Raw genomic sequence first — 20,033 nt, 5'->3', positions numbered from 1 at the left:
AGATTCTATAGGGGTATCATTATGGCACCGATTATAACACCCTTCACATGATTTTGAATCTAGGGTATCAGGGCACACGGGATTTCAATCCACAGATGGGTCAGCAGGTGCAGAGAAATCCAAATTCACATGTTGACGAGTTGTTGCTAAAGGTGACCGAGATGATGAAGAATCAGTTCGGTCTCAAGCCAAAAGGGCTAACATTTTCTTATAAACGTCCATATCTAGAATGGTATGATTTAGTCGCTCTTCCTGCAAATTATAGGCTTCTAGAGTCTGCTAAGTTCACTGGCCAAGATAGCACAAGCACAATAGAATATGTCAGTCGGTATCTTACATAGTTGGGAGAAGCGTCCGTTGAAGAGGCCCATCGAGTTCGTTTCTTCTCCTTGTCCCTGTCAGGACCAACCTTCACTTAGTTTTCATCACTGCCAGTCAACTGATCCATTGCCAACTGGGCTGACCTCGAGAAGAAATTTCATACATATTTTTATACTAGGACTGGAGAAAAGAAGATTACTGATTTGACAACTATAAGGCAGAAAACTAATGAATCGGGCACTGAGTTTCTTCAGAGGTTCCGAGAGACTAGAAACTTATGCTTCTCATTAAACCTGGCTGATGATCAGCTAGCTGCTTTGGCCGTTCAAGGAATGCTGCCAATGTGGAAAGAAAAGCTGCTAGGGCAAGAATTTGACAACTTGGGTCAATTGGCTCAATGAGTAGCAGCACTCAATAGCCAATTCCAGAGTATGCGCAGAGATATCCGATTCCAGAAGAGTACCACAGTGACTGAAGCTTATAATCCATACTCAGTCGATGATGGCTATGAAGATGAAGAAGAAGAGGTTGCTGTGGCTGAATGGAATTGGAGCAAAAAGACAGTAATGGTGCCAAATCCTTGGGGAAGAGGAGTCGAGGAGAGCTATGACTTTGATGTCTCCAAATCAGACAAGCTCTTCGATTTCTTGCTTGAGAAGAGACAGATCAAGTTGCCCGATAATCATGTCATATTGCCCCCTGATCAGTTGGAGAATAAGAAGTTCTGCAAATTCCATACAGCTACTTCTCATTCCACTAATGAATGTAGAATTTTCCGGCAGCATATACAGAGGGCTATTCAGCAAGGAAGGCTCAAATTTGATACGCCTCGAAAAATAAAAGTTGATGATAATCCTTTCCTAGGAGATCAAAACATGGTCAATGCTAGGTTGCTCAAAGGAAAGACTATGGTCCTAACATCAACCAAATCAAGAGAAGCTGGAGCAGTCGATCCCGAGAGTCAAATATCGGCCGACGAATACAAAGAAATTAGGAGACGTTGCGACAAGCAAAAGAGCCGATATGAGTAGGGAGAAGCGTCAAAAGAAGGGGCGACAAAGCTGCGAGTTACATCTTGAAATCTGTTGAATAAATGGCAGCGGCAGAAGGAAAAGGATTATTAGTGTTGGTTAGAAAAGCAAGAATACCAACGTCAATAGGAAAAAGAGATGTATGAAAGAAAGCAAGCTGAATTGCATTGGAATTGTCCTTTCTTCAGACATTGCTGGAACAAAGGTTTGAAGTTGCCTATCAGGAACAGTTGTCCAGAGTGCAGCGATCAGTATTGGAAGTTTAGGCAATCTCAAGCCAACCGCCGATCTATCCATGCTCAAGATGCATATCATCACAATAACATGGACCAACGCTTAAAAATGGAAGTGTTCATAATTGGCTTGGAAAAAGAGTTGTTGATCAAAACTGGGCTGATTACGAAAAAGGAAGTAATTAAGTAAGATATGTTTGGCAGGAAAGTCAATGGTGTCCGGGAGGTTTGACAAGAAGTTAGAAGAGAAGGGTGCAACGCCTAAAGAACATAGAGTTGGAATAGGCTCAGGCATCCGATAAACCTCAAGTATGGCGTACTAAGCAAACAGTCAATAGAAAGCAACCATCGGCTAATATTCAAATGGCTTTTCTGTTGACACCAGAATTCAGAGCTCTGGCAGATCAAGAAGTTCATTCGGATTTCGATGAATCGGAGTATGAGGAGATAGTTGCCAAGTTGATGGTTATACAGCAAGCAATATTTGATAAACCAGTCAAGCATCGGCACTTAAAAGCTTTATATGTGAAAGGTTTTGTTGATGGGAAGCCGATGAACAAGATGTTGGTAGACTAATGTTTGTATAAACAATGAGATCTATCCTGAGCGATAACCGATTTACCTTCCATAATTCCATGAGCTTTAATTGATTTGTCTTTATGACTATGCTGGAATCGACTATTTAGTCGATTTCGTTTCATATCGGCTCTCAGAGCTGCACATTTTGGACTGTCTGGCAACACCAGCATGTTCCGCCTGAAATTACTGATTAGCTTTCTCTCCTTGTCAATTGCAAGGTCAAATTGACTGACACAACTCGGCAGGAGTGCGCAGGATCGACCATCCCTGTGCTGAATCTAGGTGGATCTCCAGCTCCATCGAGTGGACCCTTCCAGCTTGCTCGTGTGCCCTCGACACGAGACGAAATTTTGTGCCGACACAAACCTATTTGTCGAGTGCCAGATAAAAACACTCGGCAAAGATTCTCTTTGCTGAGTGTCACTAATTGACACTCGGCAAAGTTCTAACGGTCGGCACCCTGGTTGATGGCCGGCACACGTGGCGGTCTTGTTTTTTTTCCTGCGCTCGGCAAATAGGTTTTTTTGCCGAGTGTGTTTATTTTACCGAGTTTTTACATGTAGGCGCTCGGTAAAGATACTGTTTGCCGAGTGCCCGAAGAATCGCACTCGGCAAACCACCAGGCACTCGGCATATATATTGTTTCCGGTAATGCCGCCACCACGAGTGGACCAGAGAAATTCCCGGAGTTGCAGAACTTGTGCGATATGCTCTTCTTCTCCGACGGCTCCCGCCTCCCGACCGGATCAACCAGGTGGCAGCTGAGCTTGGCCTTGACATCACCACCGCGCGCTTCGGAGAGCAAGACGAGCTTGAGCGTCACCGGCCGATGGCGGCCCGCCCAGTGATCCTTGGGACGCAAGTGGACCGCCCAGTCGTGGCCACCGACGGACCGTTTCTTGGACGTGATGAACTCGCCGTCACTCATGGCCATGGTCTCCGAATGGCCTTCCACCTTGAGCAGGAGGTCCATGGAGCGGGCAACCTTGGTGTCGGTGAGGTTTGGCATGGTGGCGAATCTGTTTGTGTTCTTGCTAAAACATTTGCCCAACAAGCCCAATTTATGGACACCGGCAGGGTCGGTTGGGGTACTGTGGCGCACTCGCGTTTAATTGAAGTGCTGACGGCTCTGGTGTACGCCGTTCGAGATGAGGTCAGGTTGACCACTACAAACGTCATAGCGTTGTGCGATATCCTTGCAAAGAATCTCTGAAGTGCAGAGGATGGTTTCATGTTCCTAGGCCTGGTTTAGATTGCAAATTTTTGCAATCTGGATATTGTAGCACGTTTCATTTGTATTTGACAAACTTTGTCCGATCATGGACTAACTAGGCTCAAAAGATTCGTCTCATGATTTACAACCAAACTGTGTAATTAGTTATTTTTTTTACCTACATTTAATACTCCATGCATATGTCCAAAAATTGATGTGATGAAGAGAGAGTGAAAAAACTTAGAACTTTGAAATGATCTAAACAAGGCCCTAGGATAATGGCATGACAGGCTTACACTACTGTAGTTCAAATCATGACTGCAAGTTTACAGTTAAGCTTAGACTACAATAGAATGAATGACAGATCCGCCGTCGCCACCGCCGTAGGTCACGTTAAGGACGAGTGGCTGGTAGGACGACACACGTATGTAGAAAAATGTGTGCCCCTCTGCGTACGCTTCAGGTAAAAATTTAGTCTACACGTTGATTGCTTGCCTCTATTTTAGTAATCGTGCATGCTGACACCTGATTAATCGATCGAACATGGCAAGTTGTTTACCATTTCATCCCGTGCAACGTATTTTTGCAACTTGTGCAGGTGCAACGCCTATCGTCACATGGTTCGCTGGTTTGATGAAGCGTGCGTGCACTGCCGTGAAGCCGACGACATCGCTTCCCCATCAGATCAGTGGACCGAAGTAGCAGTGTATCGTACATGTACACAGATTGCACCAAAAAAATCCTTGTGTTTTTTGTGCTAAAACACATGTGTGTTGTATATCATTTCTATTTTTTATTTAAACCAATTCTACCTCGAAAACACACCAAAATAATCACAGTAAACAACAACTCCAATAGTCTATCTAAAAGTAGATTGCGAAAAATAGGATTTAGGAATTCTCTAAAAAAATAGCTCATCAAAAAGCATTCCAAATTTGACATCACCAACTATACCAACAGTTCAGTAACATCAAATACACTCAAAAAAATATAATGGTCAAGTCCAATCTATTTATTTAAATGCCTTTATTAATTTAATTAGATAATTAAGAGAAATAACAAACATATACCAAACGCGTACGTTAAATTCTAAGAAAATTAGGGTGGCTTCGAAGTGCTCCCGATAGACTGGCAGCCACGATGCTCAGCTAGCGCTACCGTGGTCGCCGTCATGTCGACGGTGATGCGGCACCGCGCACGGTGTAGGAATCATCCGCCAGGTAGCCAGACGCCACCAGATCCTCTCTTGCCGTCACCACGAGTGGACCAGAGAAATCCCCGGACTTGCGGAACTTGTGCGATATGCTCTTCTTCGACGGCTCTAGCCTCCGGGACGGATCAACCAGGTGGCAGCTGAGCTTGGCCTTGACATCACCACCGCGCGCTTCGGAGAGCAAGACGAGCTTGAGCGTCACCGGCCGATGGCGGCCCGCCCAGTGATCCTTGGGACGCAAGTGGACCGCCCAGTCATGGCCACCGACGGACAGTTTCTTGGATTTGATGAACTCGCCGTCACTCATGGCCATGGTCTCCGAATGGCCTTCCACCTTGAGCAGGAGGTCCATGGAGCGGGCAACCTCGGTGTCGGTGAGGTTTGGCATGGTGGCGAATCTGTTTGTGTTCTTGCTAAAACATTTGCTCAACAAGCCCAATTTATGGACACCGGCAGGGTCGGTTGGGGTACTGTACGCCGTTCGAGATGAGGTCAGGTTGACCACTACAAACGTCATAGCGTTGTGCGATATCCTTGCAAAGAATCTCTGAAGTGCAGAGGATGGTTTCCTGTTCCTAGGATAATGGCATGACAGGCTTACACTACTGTAGTTCAAATCATGACTGCAAGTTTACAGTTAAGCTTAGACTACAATAGAAGGAATTTTTATAGCGCCGTGTGGCACCAACTGCATGGCGATGACAGGCTTGCTATTGAATTGAAGGAAAGAAAGGGGTGGGATAAGGTGAGATGAAGAACGGAGCATAGCACTGAGAGTTATACGTACTGCTGCTTTTATTCAGCAAATCGGACAGCCAAGCTTTATAAATAAATTACTCCCTCAGTTCCAAATTATAAGTCGCTTTGACTTTTTTGAGCATGGGGGAGTACTCCCTCCGTCCAAAAAAGAATGCAATTCTAGCACAGTGTTATGGTTTAGTATCCTAAGTTATGATAAAAAAAGTATCAATATTTATGATACTAAATAAATATAAATTATAGATAAAAAATTATCAATATTTATGATATTAAATAAATATTATTAGATTAATTACGAAATGTATTTTTATAATAAATTAATCTGGAGCTGTAAATGTGAATAGTATTCATTAGAAATTTGGTCAAACGTGAACCACTTTTGTTGGCATGCAACACGTAGTTGCATTCTTTTTTTTTTTTTTTTGGATAGAGGGAGTAGTAAAGAAAATATGGAGGTAGCTGTCTCTTGTTTTGAGCTCATCAATGTGTGGACAAGATGAAATAGGCTGCTCCAATGTGTGATCAAGAAAAGAGCAGGAAAATTAACGGAAATGAAGTGAAGAGGATTGTTCCCTGTTCGTAGGATAATGGCATAACGAGGAAGCTGCAGAGTAAATAAAACTTTTGATGGTTGCTGCTTGGCCACGTGGCCGTGGCTGTTGGATTTCGCCCCATCCCCATCACATTCACTGGCACAGGCACTGCAAAAAGTTAATTTGGTCAGCCAGCCCGTTGCCGTGCGGCCATGCGTGCTGCTGCTGTGTGCATTACCTGCTGCCGCTTGCTCTACTTGAGACGCAGTTGCGACGTGTGTGGGCTTGCCCTTTCTACCCTATTAAGGGTGTGTTTGGTTGAGCTGTGGTTGTGGGAAAAAGCTGCTGTGAGCTGTGAGCTGTGGGAAAGCTGCTGTGGGCTGTGAGCTGTGGGAAAGCTGAAAGTTGTTTGGTTAAACAAGTATAAAATATACCTTCTATCTTTATCTCTCTTGAAACAACTATGAAAAAGCTTTTTATGCCACCAATTTCGAAAAGTAGAAAGCCAAAAGCCAAAAGCAGGGTCACACTAGCTTTCAAAAATATACTACGAAAAAGCAGCTGCTTCTGAAAAAGCAACCTAAAAAAGTAGCCCCTTTAGTTGGGCTTTTGGCTTTTTAGGCCAAAAGTTAAAACCAAAAGCCCAACCAAACGCACCCTAATGCTTATTACACCACCAGCCTTGCTGTTGAGAAGGAGTGAAGGGCCAGGATAAGATGAGATCAAGCGCCCTGTTCGCTTGGCTTATAAGTCGTACTTTTTTAGCCAACGAATAATATTTTTCTTTCACAACAAATCAACCAACAGTATTTTTAATCATGGCTTATCAGCCAGGCGAACAAGGCAAAGAACAGAGCACTGAGGGGCATGACAAAATATGTAGTTTTTATTTGTCAGACAACATTTTTTGAAGCGCGGACCTTGACAAATTTTATTACATTATATATATAATACAGGGCCTTGAAATTGAAGTACCGAAGTAGAACATACTACACGCGCCTAAGAGCACAGATGACTTGGGCCATGTTTAGATTGCAAAAAATTTCAAACTGATGAATAGTAACACTTTCGTCTTATTTGGTAAATATTGTCTAATCGTGGACCAACTAAGCTCAAAAGATTCATCTCGTGATTTCGAACTAAACTGTGCAATTAGTTATTTTTTTTACCTACATTTAATGCTCCATGCAAGCGGCTAAAAATTGATGTGATGAAGAGAGAGTGAAAAAACTTAGAATTTGGAGGTAATCTAAACAAGGCCTCGCTACCTTTAAACTTCTACCGCTTTCTCTTTGAAACCCTCCGACCGGGTCTTGGCATGGCCTGGCTCAGAGTAACTAGTGCAAAACCATGTGGAGAAAGCCAAAACAGAGCATAATCTGTCGGTACTGGTTCATGGACCAAATAATCGAGGCCATCTGATCTTGCTATCTCCTCCAGTTGCTGCACACTACCGTTTCTGTTTTCCCTTTTGCCTCCGTACTCAATACCGATCTCCTCCGTTGGGTAACAAGGACCATGAGGTGTTTCATCAAAAAAAAAACAAGGATCATGAGGTGCAAATTAGGCAGCAGCGTGAGTTCTCCTATCGCAGATTCAGCTACAAGCTTGAACTGAGATGTCAACCACTGGATGCACTTAATACTGATCCCGATTATATCAGTGTCTTCCGAGATTCGTAGGCTCATGAGTAAAAAGAAGTTTTCCTCCAGCTTCCTAAGATCATTATATTCATAACATAGTGTGACCTCTACGCCACGCCCTTCCACAATAACGCGATGTAGGTCTAAACCGAGGGATTGCCTTCGATTCTTTACGATTTGACAACTAAGAGTTTTCCCTTCAAGAAGATGCCTAAGGAAGGGGTAGCGGAAGGTGTCATGCCGCAGCGGGCAACCGGGCTCCACCTCTGCTACAATCCTTTCAGCCCTGTCTGCATACCTCTCAAATATTTGGGCAACGGAAAAACTCAACTTTTTCTCCTTGCCCGAGCCAACAAGAGAAGAGATGGAAAAGTTTGGAGCCATATCTGCGATCCATTGAATGTACGAGGAACTCCTTACCACTGCTTGCCCCTTCTTTTCATGGCCATCGTTGTCATCCTGCGGCTTGTGCTTGTTGAGCAGTTCTATCCCCTCCATATATATAAACTCTCTCGAGAACCTTCCTGCTACGTAGCAAGGAGACATATGTGATTGGTATCCTCCCTGTCTTCTCAAGGGCAATATCCAACCGAGAGAGTATAATCTCGAGCCTTGCGATGGTGTCTGCCCTGGACGCCTTGTCTTCTACCTTGGTTGAGATGTACGAGAACACTTTGCTCGTACTCTGCTCAATGCCAGCTGAAGATAGCGCCATCAGGTTACCGTACAGCTGTTCAAGAAACAAATATATGAAGCTTGAATTCGATATTATAGACATGGAATCTTACTATCTTACTGAGAAGAAACATTATTATAGACCTTTCTTGTTAACGAAATTAATTATCACGAGACAGGTTAGAAGAAAAGGATAAATTTGTAAACCTCTTGCAAAAATAAATGTATCCTGCCAATGATTTGTTATACTCTAATTGTCATCAACAAAAATAGCTGTTGGATCTATTTTGTTTTCTAAAAATTTATCCACCTCTGATGTTATGAAAATACACAAAAGTGACCCCCTAAATCTATCAAAAGTTACCACGTTTTACCTATATCACTATGAAGAATAACCTGAGGTAATCCATAATCTTCTTGTCAATTACCCATCTATGCCATAATGATTTTGTATTTAGGTGAGTTGTATCCATGGGTGTTAAAATAATCTAAAGTAATCCCAACTCTTCTGTTATATAAATAATGTAAAGGAATACCCTAAAAATGTGCATCTAAATATCTCACGTATGCTACTCTATAAAACTAACCAACAATAACCCTTAACAAAAGTCATGAAGTTGCTGTGGGGATTCCACCAACCTGTTGATGAATACATGCATCGTTGGTTAGTTAGTTTAGTACTCTAAATTTTTAACCCACACTACGCCAGATTTGCACATCACTGTCGGCATCATCACTGCCGGATTTGTGAGAACCGGCAGTGATGTACCTTCACTGCCGGTTATGAGCTTGAAAATGAAAAAATGATTGGGGCTGGGCTAAAACCGGCAGTGAAGGACCACATCACTGCCGGTTTATGGCTTGAACCGGTAGTGTTTTGGCGGCCACTCATCACTGTCGGTTTAAGCCAAGAGCCGACAGTGATTGTGCTCTATCACTATCGGTTCTAGCCAAGAACCGACGGTGATAAGCCTACAACACAAAAAGGCTGCAGCCGTCCTCTCCTTCCTCCTCTCTTCCGTCCCGAGAACAGAGGCGCGCGTTTAGACCCTTCCCTCCATTGTTGCGGCTGCTCTTCACCATGAAGCTAGTGCTTGGATTTTGAAGAATGGCTTGATCTTTTTGCTTTAAGGTTAGTAATAAACATCCACTCCTTTGATTTTGTTGCTTAATTAGCTTCGTTTTGATGGCTATATTGCTTGATTCTCATTCTAGTTCTTTCTCCATTCTAGAGAGCACTTTTCCAATTGGACATTTGTGCAAGGCTCAAATTATGATGAACCCATCATCCAAAAGGTTGGTGTCTATGAACACATTTAAATTCCTAGCTAATTATTCCATGGTGGTCAAGATCATCATTGTTAGTCTGTGATGCTATAATTAGTTCTTAGAAGTAGAGTAGAATAGTTGTTCTTCAATATTGTGCAATAATTGTTTTTTACTACGATTTTCAATTTACAGGACCGGGGCTACCAATTTCAATTTTTCAATAATTAGTGTACAATAATGTTTTCCAAAAATTGTACTTTCGAGCTACAATTGTTGTTCATGAAGCTCGATTTCTTATTAATTCTTTGTAATTACTGTCTCAGTATTTTTTTGTGCAGAGATGGATCGAGAGTGGATGCATCTATCCCGAACGGACAAGCGGTACATGCATGGCGTTAGCCAGTTTATTATCGATGCCAAAGCCCATGCTGGGAATGGGAACCCTGTCTTCTGCCCATGCAAAGATTGCAAGAATCATAGGAACTTTCATCAAATTGAGTCTATACGATCACACTTGATTACCAGGGGGTTCATACCAAACTATACGATATGGACTATGCATGGCGAGGTTGGTGTGAATGTTCTGTAGGAAAACGATGATGATGTGGACATGCCTGACGTAGCCATCCACGATGCTGACGAGGAACCCGATGTCAACACGGAACCTATGACCACAGTTAAAATTGTGTTTAGGAACACGCTAGCTGACGACACCTTGGATAACGATGGCATTTCTCAACTGCTACGTAATGTAGAGATCGGGTGTCTTATTGAAAGACAGCTGCGAAAGCTAGAGAAAATGAGACAAGATGGCAAAACACCATTGTATAGGAATTGTCTGATGAGCAAACTGGAAGCCAACATCATGCTGTTAGAGTTCAAATCGACAAACGGATTGAGTGATAGAGGCTTCGATCAGTTGTTAGGTATAATAAGGAAAATACTCCCAGAAATAAAATAAGTTGCCAGAAAAGATATACTTGGCTAAGCAAATGATCTGCCCCATCGGCCTCGAGGTTGAAAAAATCCACGCGTGTTCCAATGATTGCATATTGTACCGTGGAGAAAAATACAAAGACTTGGACAAGTGCCCCAAGTGTGAAGCTCCACGGTACAAGGAAAGGCCGTCAGATGAGGTACCAAGACCAAAGGAGGTCCCATAAAGGTCGTTTGGTATTTCCCTATAGCTCCCCGGGTGCATAGGCTGTTTGCATGTGCAAAGTCAGCCAAGCTGTTGCGCTAGCATGGCGAAGAGCGTAAGAAAGATACAATGATGAGGCACTCCGCCGATGGGCATGACTGGAGGACTGTCAATACTATGTTCTATAAGGACATCGGTGGAGAGGTAAGGCACCTTTGGTTTGCTTTGAGCACAGATGGGATGAATCCTTTCGACCAGGTTAGAAGCAATCATAGCACCTGGCTAGTGATGCTCTGTATATACAACCTTCCACCTTGGGTCTGTATGAAGCGGTCGTACATCCAGATGCCACTACTGATCCAAGGGCCAAGACAGCCGGGGAATGACATCGATGTGTTTCTAGAACTAGTGATCGATGAACTAGTGGAGATGTTTGAAAAGGGTGTGCCGGATGTTTGGTACGAGTACAAAAAGGAACATGTCACGATCAAGGGAGTACTTATCGCTACAATCACCGACCTGCCAGGTCGAGGTTCGTTGTCTGGAGAGAAGACAAAAGGCTATACTAGATGTGTCGAGTGCTTGGACGACACCGATGCGGTAAATATGCCAAATAACTCAAAGATAGTTTATATGGGACACCATAGGTTCCTACCTAAGGATCACCCTTACCGCAGGAATAGAAAAGATTTCAACGGTGCTATTGAGAAATGCTTAGCTCCAAAATATCAAGACGGGCCTGCGATACTTCGAGAACTCAACAAATTAGAGGTTGTCCTTGGGAAGGGGGACAATGCAGTAGCAGCGCCTGATGGGAGCGTTTGGAAGAAAAAATCAGTTTTCTGGAAACTACCTTACTAGCCATTTCTGAGTGTATGCCACTGTCTTGATCCCATACACATCACTAAAAATGTGTGCGCTAACACTCTTAACACCTTGATGGACACCGGGGGGACATCGAAGGATTCACTAGCCACACGCCTGGACATGCAACACTTGGGAATCAGGAAAGAGTTGCATCTCGTGGAGCTAGAGAATGGTCATTTCGAACTTCCAGTTGCGTCATGGACATTGAAGAAGGAAGAAAAGTGTGCGCTTATTTCTTTCTTCAATGAACTCAAAGTCCCGACGGGCTACTGTGCAAACCCGAAGAGGCTAGTGAACATGAGAGAACTCAAGTTCAACTATGGCCCTATGAAGGCCCATGACTGTCATGTCATTATGACTTAGCTGCTCCCTATTGCCCTGCATGGTATCCTCCCCCCAAAGGTCCGCGCCCCAATCATAAAGCTTTGCTCGTTCTTCAACGCGATCTCAAAAAAGGTCATTGATGTGTCTACGCTAGAGCAGCTGCAGCGGGACATAGCCGAAACTCTCGTTAGGCTTGAGATGCATTTCCTGCCGACTTACTTTGATATCTGTTACAGTAGCCGAAACTCTCGTTAGCATGAGGGAAGACTACGTGGCAAAGGAACGATCGGGGAGAAATCTATTACAGTAGACGACCCTGTTTCTTTCAGACAGGCACAGTTCGCTGTTCTCCAGCAAGCCGAGGGTGTGATGCCATACATTGACGAGCACAGGCAACCGCTGCAAACTCTGTATCCGAGCAGGTCATAGGCTTGGCTGGATAAAAAACATAAGGAGAAATTTGTTAGCTGGTTGCGACATCGCTTGCTTGGAATAAAGTTGGGTAATCAACTGGATGCCTTAGCCAAGGGGCCTTCGAGTACATATCTTAAGTACCAAGGGTATGAGATCAATGGATTCACATTTTACACAAAAAAGCAAGATGGAAAGAGCACATACCAAAATTGTGGAGTTCGTTTTGATGCTCACGACGAGAACAGCAATGTGCAGGCGACATACTATGGTTTCATAGAGGAGATATGGGAGCTAGCCTACGGTCCATTGAAGGCAGCTCTTTTTCGCTGCCAGTGGGTCCAGCTCGAGGAAATCAACACTGACAGCGAAGGGTTCACTACCGTTGATCTCACGAAGACCGCATACAGAGATGACCCCTTCGTCCTTGCAAGAGATGTTATGCAAGTCTTCTATGCAAGGGACAACAAGACAAAAGGAAGGCTAAAAGTAGTCCTAGAAGGAAAAAGGAAGATTGTCGGTGTCGATGGAGTGACGGACGAAGAAGACTACAGGAGCTATCAAGAAATGCATCCATTCGGGGCGAACGTACCCCTACCTATCCTTCAAGATGGTGACGAACCTGCTTACGTATGAATTGATCACAATGACGCCCTCATTGTTGATGCACCTAAAGATAGTTAGATTATTGTTAACTATGTAATCGTTATGCAGACGTTGTATCAGTAATTCGCACTAAATATTTAATTTATATTTTGTGCGCATCTCTACAATTTAATTATTGACTATGTAATCAAATATTAAGATGGTGTTCACAAACACTATTATTTGATAATTATAGACCATTAATTAATTATCATAGAATTAAATAATCAAGACACAAATTTTTGTGTTATTTTAGAATATAAACTAACTGCATTATTTCTATTAATAAATAAATAAAGAAAAGCAAACTAACCAAACTCCATATCCTAGCTCAGCGGTTAAGGCCACGCACTCTCGACCCCATGACCCGCGTTCAAATCTCACGCGGGCCAAACTTTTTATATTTTTTACAAAAAGGCTGTGATGGCATGCTTCAAACCGATAGTGTTTTTTTATATTTTTTTACTAAAAGATGGCGGTAGGGCCCTTCACTGCCGGTTTTGGTTTTAAAACCGACAGTGATAGCTTCTATCACTGTCCGTTTTTAAACTAAAACCAACAGTGATGTGTAGATGCTCCTCACATGCCAACAATGCTCCCATGACCACAACAATTGGAACACTGCTCTCACCTACCCCGATAACTTTAGTTCAGAAATAAAAATGTACCACGACTGCTAGCCCCTATAAAATGGCCCTCGACCAGGAGCTAGCCTCTCTATGCATGTTGGTTTCAACCAGGCCTTATCAACCATGATACAATGTTTTCCTCTCACAACAAACCACAAATATCATTATGCATCGTAGTCCACAAAAATGGTGCACAGATGTAAGGTCTTTGTTATCGTATATGTAACTTATTTCTAATTTTTTGTAATTTTTTGATGTATTTCATTACTATCTAAATAAATATATCGTTCTTGTTAAAACTTTTCCACTGTAGTATCTAAATAAATATATCCTTTACATATATGCACCTTCACTGTCGGTTCTATTGAGAAACCGACAGTGATAGCCACCTTCACTGTTGGTTCTATTTAAAAACCGGTAGTGATGTCCATGCCCTCCTATATAAAATAAACTGCTAGACACATACATCGATCCCACCCACCCACGAAATCTCTTAGTCTCATTTCTCACGTTTCACTCTCACTTCTCAAGACATCCACTCTCTCTCTACGTGATTTGGTCATGGCTCCTGCATTTTTCAACGGTATTGATATGTTGTCTTCTCCAATATTCTATCTATATTCATTTGATCTATATTTATATTCATGTTTCTTTGCATTCTACATTTATATATATTCTTATTCCTTGCATTCGATCTATATTTAATTATGTTGCCACATTTTACTTGGAAGAATTTTTTGTGCATATATTTTATGTTCATATTTTTTTGCATTTTATCGATCAGGTGGTATGAACAACGGACCTCCCCCACCACAAGAACTAGGTTTCCACCCTGGCGATGAGCCATTCGCTCCTAATGTGGCCATTCTACGGTTCCCTGTTCCAGCTATTGCATGAAATATTTTCCAACATCTTTTGTTTTTTGATGCTAACAAATAAGTGTAATTAGTTTAATATCATTGTTGCATGCATATATGTCGCAGACTATATCCCCAATAGATTGGCTGCGAACAGCACTTAGCTGGTTCTTTATCTCGGACATCGTCGAGAACACGGCATCTAATGCAAGTGGTCGGCTATGGACGTGTGAACTCAGTTTTTTCATCCCTGTGAGGGGTTCAAATCATCGTAACCATATCCACGGGACGGGAATACAGAGCCCGGACATGATAAGCACCCAATTAAGTGTCATGTGCATCTGTTTAGAGGCACTTCGACGTATTTGCTATGATGTGCCTGATTTCTCGCACTTCAAGGCACTTGCTTTGAATGCTGGTGATATCCTCGTCCCGCAAGCAAGCGAATGGTTTGCAAGCTACAACCATGCAGATGTGGTAAAATGGTCACTTATACCTGAGTCGTGGTTATTTATTGTTTATTATTGTAATAACATTCTCTAATTTTTTTTTCTCTGCATGCAGATTGCGCTACTGGACCTTACCTATGATGCATGTGGCTTGTGGACCGTTATATACCAAGCTACGGAGCAACTCTGGTATGATTGGGACTTCTGTAATGGAATCCTCGGCCAGCTCACTATAAAAGGACGCCAGTACTACATAATGATTACTAACAGGGGCAGTGGTCGTTCAGTAGGTCACATCTATGGCCGACCATTCTTTCGGTATTGTGAGGCACGAGAGAGTGCACTCATACGGGCATTGGACTTCATCGATACAAGCAGATACATAATCCGTGACATCAATTACCATATATGGATACAGAGGCGTGCTAGTGTGCGTGGCCCGATCGATCCCGGCAGTGATTTCGATAGTAATTAATGTTTATTCAGCACACAGAAAAATATAATTAATAAAAAAATGATTAGAAAAAAACTAAGATCCTGTGTGGGATCTTAATTTGGGTGTACAAGCTTGCCAAAAAAATTTCAAGTCATTTCGACATAGGCGAAATATACATGCTTCACAGAGGTACATTTGCCCTTTCATCGAACCTTGACTATACACATAGGTTATCAAGGTTTTCGTGGTTCATATGCATTCTGGTGTTGTATTGGTCTCAAACTTTTTCTTAAGCTTACACGTGCCACGTGTGAAGGAAACACCAAGTTTTGGATTTTCCGGAGATGATTTGCTACTTTCTAAGGTTTAATTAAATTTCCGCGCGACGAGATTGTTTAATTATTGGTTGAACTGAGTCTACCCATGAAAAGATCCGGAATGGTGCCAAACTTTTACACAAGATCTAATGTGCCCTAGGGATAAGAATTTTGTGTAGGTGACTGAAAAAATCTATTGGGTCCAAGATGAAATTCACCCTCTTTTGTCTCATTCAGCACACAGAAAAATATAATTAATAAAAAATGTTTAGAAAAACCTAAGATCCTGTGTGGGATCTTAATTTGGGTGTACAAGCTTACCAAAAAAATTTCAAGCCATTTCGACATAGGCGGAGTATACATGCTTCACAGAGGTACATGTGCCCTTTCATCGTACCATGACTATACACATAGGTTATCAAGGTTTCTATGGTTCATATGCATTCCGGTGTTGTATTGGTCTCAAACTTTTTCTTAGGCTTGCACGTGCCACATGTGAAGGAAATACCAAGTTTTGAATTTTTTGGAGATGGTTTGCTACTTTATGAGGTTTAATTGAATTTCCATGCGACGAGACCGTTTAATTATAGGTTGAACTGAGTCTACCCACGAAAAGATTCGGAATGGTGCCAAACTTTTACACAGGATCTAATGTGCCCTAGGGATAAGAATTTTGTGGAGGTGGATGAAAAAATCTATTGGGTCCAAGATGAAATTCACCCTCTTTTGTCTCATTCAGCACACAGAAAAATATAATTAATAAAAAATGATTAGAAAAACCTAAGATCCCGTGTGAGATCTTAATTTGGGTGTACAAGCTTGCCAAAAAAATTTCAAACCATTTCGACATAGGCGGAGTATACATGCTTCACAGATGTACATGTGCCCTTTCATCGTACCATGACTATACACATATGTTATCAAGGTTTCTGTGGTTCTTATGCATTCCGGTGTTGTATTGGTCTCAAACTTTTTTTAGGCTTGCACATGCCACGTGTGAAGTAAACACCAAGTTTTGGATTTTCTGGAGATGGTTTGCTACTTTCTGAGGTTTAATTGAATTTCCACGCGACGTGACCGTTTAATTATAGGTTGAACTGAGTCTACCCATAAAAGATCTAGAATGGTGCCAAACTTTTACACAAGATCTAATATGCCCTAGGGATAAGAATTTTGTGGAGGTGGATGAAAAAATCTATTGTGTCCAGGATGAAATTCACCCTCTTTTGTGTCATTCAGCACACAGAAAAATATAATTAATAAAAAATGATTAGAAAAACCTAAGATCCTGTGTGGGATCTTAATTTGGGTGTACAAGCTTTCCAAAAAAATTTCAAGCTATTTCGACATAGGCGGAGTATACATGCTTCACAGAGGTACATGTGCCCTTTCATTGAGCCATGACTATACACATAGGTTATCAAGGTTTCTGTGGTTCATATGCATTCTGATGTTGTATTGGTCTCAAACTTTTTCTTAGGCTTACACGTGCCACGTGTGAAGGAAACACCAAGTTTTGGATTTTCTGGAGATGGTTTGCTACTTTCTGAGGTTTAATTGAATTTCCGCGCGAGGATATTGTTTAATTATAGGTTGAACTGAGTCTACCTACGAAAAGATCCGGAATTATGCCAAATTTTTATACAGGATCTAATGTGCCCTAGGGATAAGAATTTTGTGGAGGTGGATGATAAAATCTATTGGGTCCAAGATGAAATTCACCCTCTTTTGTCTCATTCAGCACACAGAAAAATATAATTAATAAAAAATGATTAGAAAAAACTAAGATCCTATGTGGGATCTTAATTTGGGTGTACAAGCTTGCCAAAAAAATTTCAAGCCATTTCGACATAGGTATACCTATGCTTCTATTTATTCAGTATATAAAAGAATTTTTTTAATATTTATAAACATCACTGTCGGTTTCAAAAAAACCGGCAGTGATGAGAAAAAACCGACAGTGATGCTTGTTATCACTATCGGTTTATTTTGAAAACCGACAGTGATATATAAAAAATTAAAAAATAATTGTGCCAGCCCTCGGGTTTGAGCTCGGGTCTCGTGCTACAGAGTTCAGACACTTAACCGCTGCGCTAGTATAGGATGTGTGCCAAGGTTTATTTATTTTATCTTTTTGACCTTTAGACCGATTAAAAAATTATAAAATTAAACCAAAAAAATTGGGCCTTCCGGGATTCGAACACGGTTATCGGGGGCTAAGTTGCGGGGTCTTAACCGTTGAGTCAGTAGGAGGTATTCGAAAGAAGTGGAAAAGATAAGTTACTTATGCTGTAACCGCTACACGAAAATCACTGCCGGTTTAAAGAATGGCCCGGTAGTGATGTACCACCATCATTGTCGGTTCCTACTTACAACCAGCAGTGATGTACCACCATCACTGTCGGTTTCTAATTAGAACCGGCAGTGATGAGGTCTGGTATAAAAGGACGCCGCGGGTAGAAATTATCCAAATTTCAACCCTGCGCCAACCGTTCCCCGAGCTCTTCTTCTTCGACGTCGATGCCCGTGCACCGCTCCACACCGGAGCACCCGTCCACCGCCCCCCGCACCGCCGTTCCTAGCCCCGCGCTCCTCTTCTTCGATGCCGAGGCCCGTGCACCGCCCCACGCCGGAGCAACCGTCCACCGCCCCCTACGCCGCTATTCCCAGCCCCGTGCTCCTCTTCTTTGATGCCGACGCCCGTGCACCACCCCACGACGGAGCACTCCCCACGCCGTCCACCGCCCGACACTGGAGCACCACCAAGGCCTTCAGGAGCGCACGCAGACAGCTGCTTTCCTACCCCCATGGTGAGTGCGTGGCTCACTACCTGCTAAGTGTTAGATGAAATGCCCCACGGTTGTTGTCTTCCTAATAGCAGTTGATTCCTATTCGATTGAGTTACATGCTATTACTCCTTGGTTTAGCTATCCTTATATGTACATGCTGTTACATAAACCAGTTAGTTTTTCCCTAAAGAGATTATGCTACCTACTGATTTGTTGAGTACCTAGTAATCATGGCCCTAAACTGTTTAAGAACCATTGGTGTTATTTGCATGTTGTCGCAACAAGTTATTCCCTCGAGTCACAGCTAAGTGACCTTTTGCGCTGTGTGCAGTCTAAGTATTTAAGCATTGGTCATCAACACCTCTTGACATAGTTAGATTGAATATGTGACAATGATATGAGCATATCTGTCTCGAATAGTAGTTGCATAATGTTATGATATCTCTGTACTTTGTAATTGTTGCAAGCAATGGAAACTAGCAGTCAAAGGTACACGTTAATGACTGTGGATGTCTTATTTGTGACGGTACGGAGTGTTCTATTTGTGTAAGAGTTAGATAAGAATTTCTGCTCTTGCTTAAATAGATTTAGTTTGGAATGTCAAGGATAAAGAACATTAAATAGATTTAGTTTGGCCATATAACTTGAATAATAACTCTTGTTCAGTGAGTTACCATTACCACTTACCACATGCCTAATTTACTTAAATGTATAGGCAACCATGGCATGGTATGTAGTGCATGTTGGTCACATGCCTGGGATTTATCGAACCTAGAAAGATTGCTATGCTCAAGTCAATCGCTACCCTAGTAATTTGCACAAAAAATACAACACAGAAGCTGAAGCTTTGAGGGCCTACTATAGTCATCCGGCCTACCTTGCAAACCATGGGCAATCGGCCTACTATGGTCCAATGAATGCAAACCATGGCCATTCGCTAGCACTAGAGATCGAAGAGAAGCCATCTGTCGGAGATGTAAAGATTAGGAGAATTGCTCCTTGGTCTTGGAAAGATGTCATGCTTTTATTTATGGCTATGGTTATCGCTTTTCTTATTTGGAAGTTGATGTAGGCTTAGTTTCATAGAACAGTAGGTGGACTTTGTTGTATGTGGTCAATCAAACAATGAATTTGTTCTAGATGAACATATGTTATTATTTGACTTTGTTGTATGTGGACTTATTATTAGACTTTGCATTAAACATATTATATATATATATGAACATATGCTATTAGTAGTTATCCACGGCCAAAACTAACCATGGTCGTGTCATAGCCATGACTCATCATCGCCTGTTACCCCATCGCCGAAGAACTGATCGGCAACAAGAAGCGGCTGATATCGCTGGGATAGGAGAGCCGCATTATCCGACAAACGGTGATGGTGTCAATCAGGTCGGTGAGAACGAGCAGCCATGGACCCCGTCCGGCCAGCTCGATCTGGGTCAAAATGACCAAGATGGCCAGGTAATTTTGGTATCATGTCACTATGTAGCCACACACGCTAATCAATTGGGAGGGTCATAGCTTACTTGGTGTCTCTAGCAGGAGCCTCCACCGGCCGAGGAGCCAGAGGGTTCGGGTAGTAGGAAGGCCAGATCCAAGCGAGGCGTGTCAAAGATTCCTGTTGGTAGGAATGCACACTGACACATTACTGAGTTCGATGAATTCGGGGATCCACTCTCACTGCCTATAGCTT

The 20,033-nt window shown here is 42.4% G+C and overlaps 1 protein-coding gene and 1 pseudogene across 1 annotated transcript; both read right to left on the bottom strand.

The window, feature by feature from the left end:
* Positions 1 to 4,546: 4,546 nt before the first annotated feature.
* LOC136543197 (BTB/POZ and MATH domain-containing protein 3-like) lies at positions 4,547 to 4,978 on the bottom strand. The gene has a single exon (XM_066535721.1). The coding sequence runs from the start codon at positions 4,976 to 4,978 to the stop codon at positions 4,547 to 4,549; it is 432 nt and encodes a 143-aa protein (XP_066391818.1).
* Positions 4,979 to 7,309: 2,331 nt separating this feature from the next.
* On the bottom strand, positions 7,310 to 8,240 carry LOC136543196 (uncharacterized; annotated as a pseudogene).
* Between the last annotated feature and the right edge of the window lie 11,793 nt (positions 8,241 to 20,033).

This window comes from Miscanthus floridulus, chromosome 3 (assembly GCF_019320115.1).
Source record: "Miscanthus floridulus cultivar M001 chromosome 3, ASM1932011v1, whole genome shotgun sequence".
Taxonomy (NCBI): domain Eukaryota; kingdom Viridiplantae; phylum Streptophyta; class Magnoliopsida; order Poales; family Poaceae; genus Miscanthus; species Miscanthus floridulus.
The sequence above is the reverse complement of the archived record's forward strand: the minus strand, read 5'-3'. Positions and strand labels throughout refer to the sequence as shown.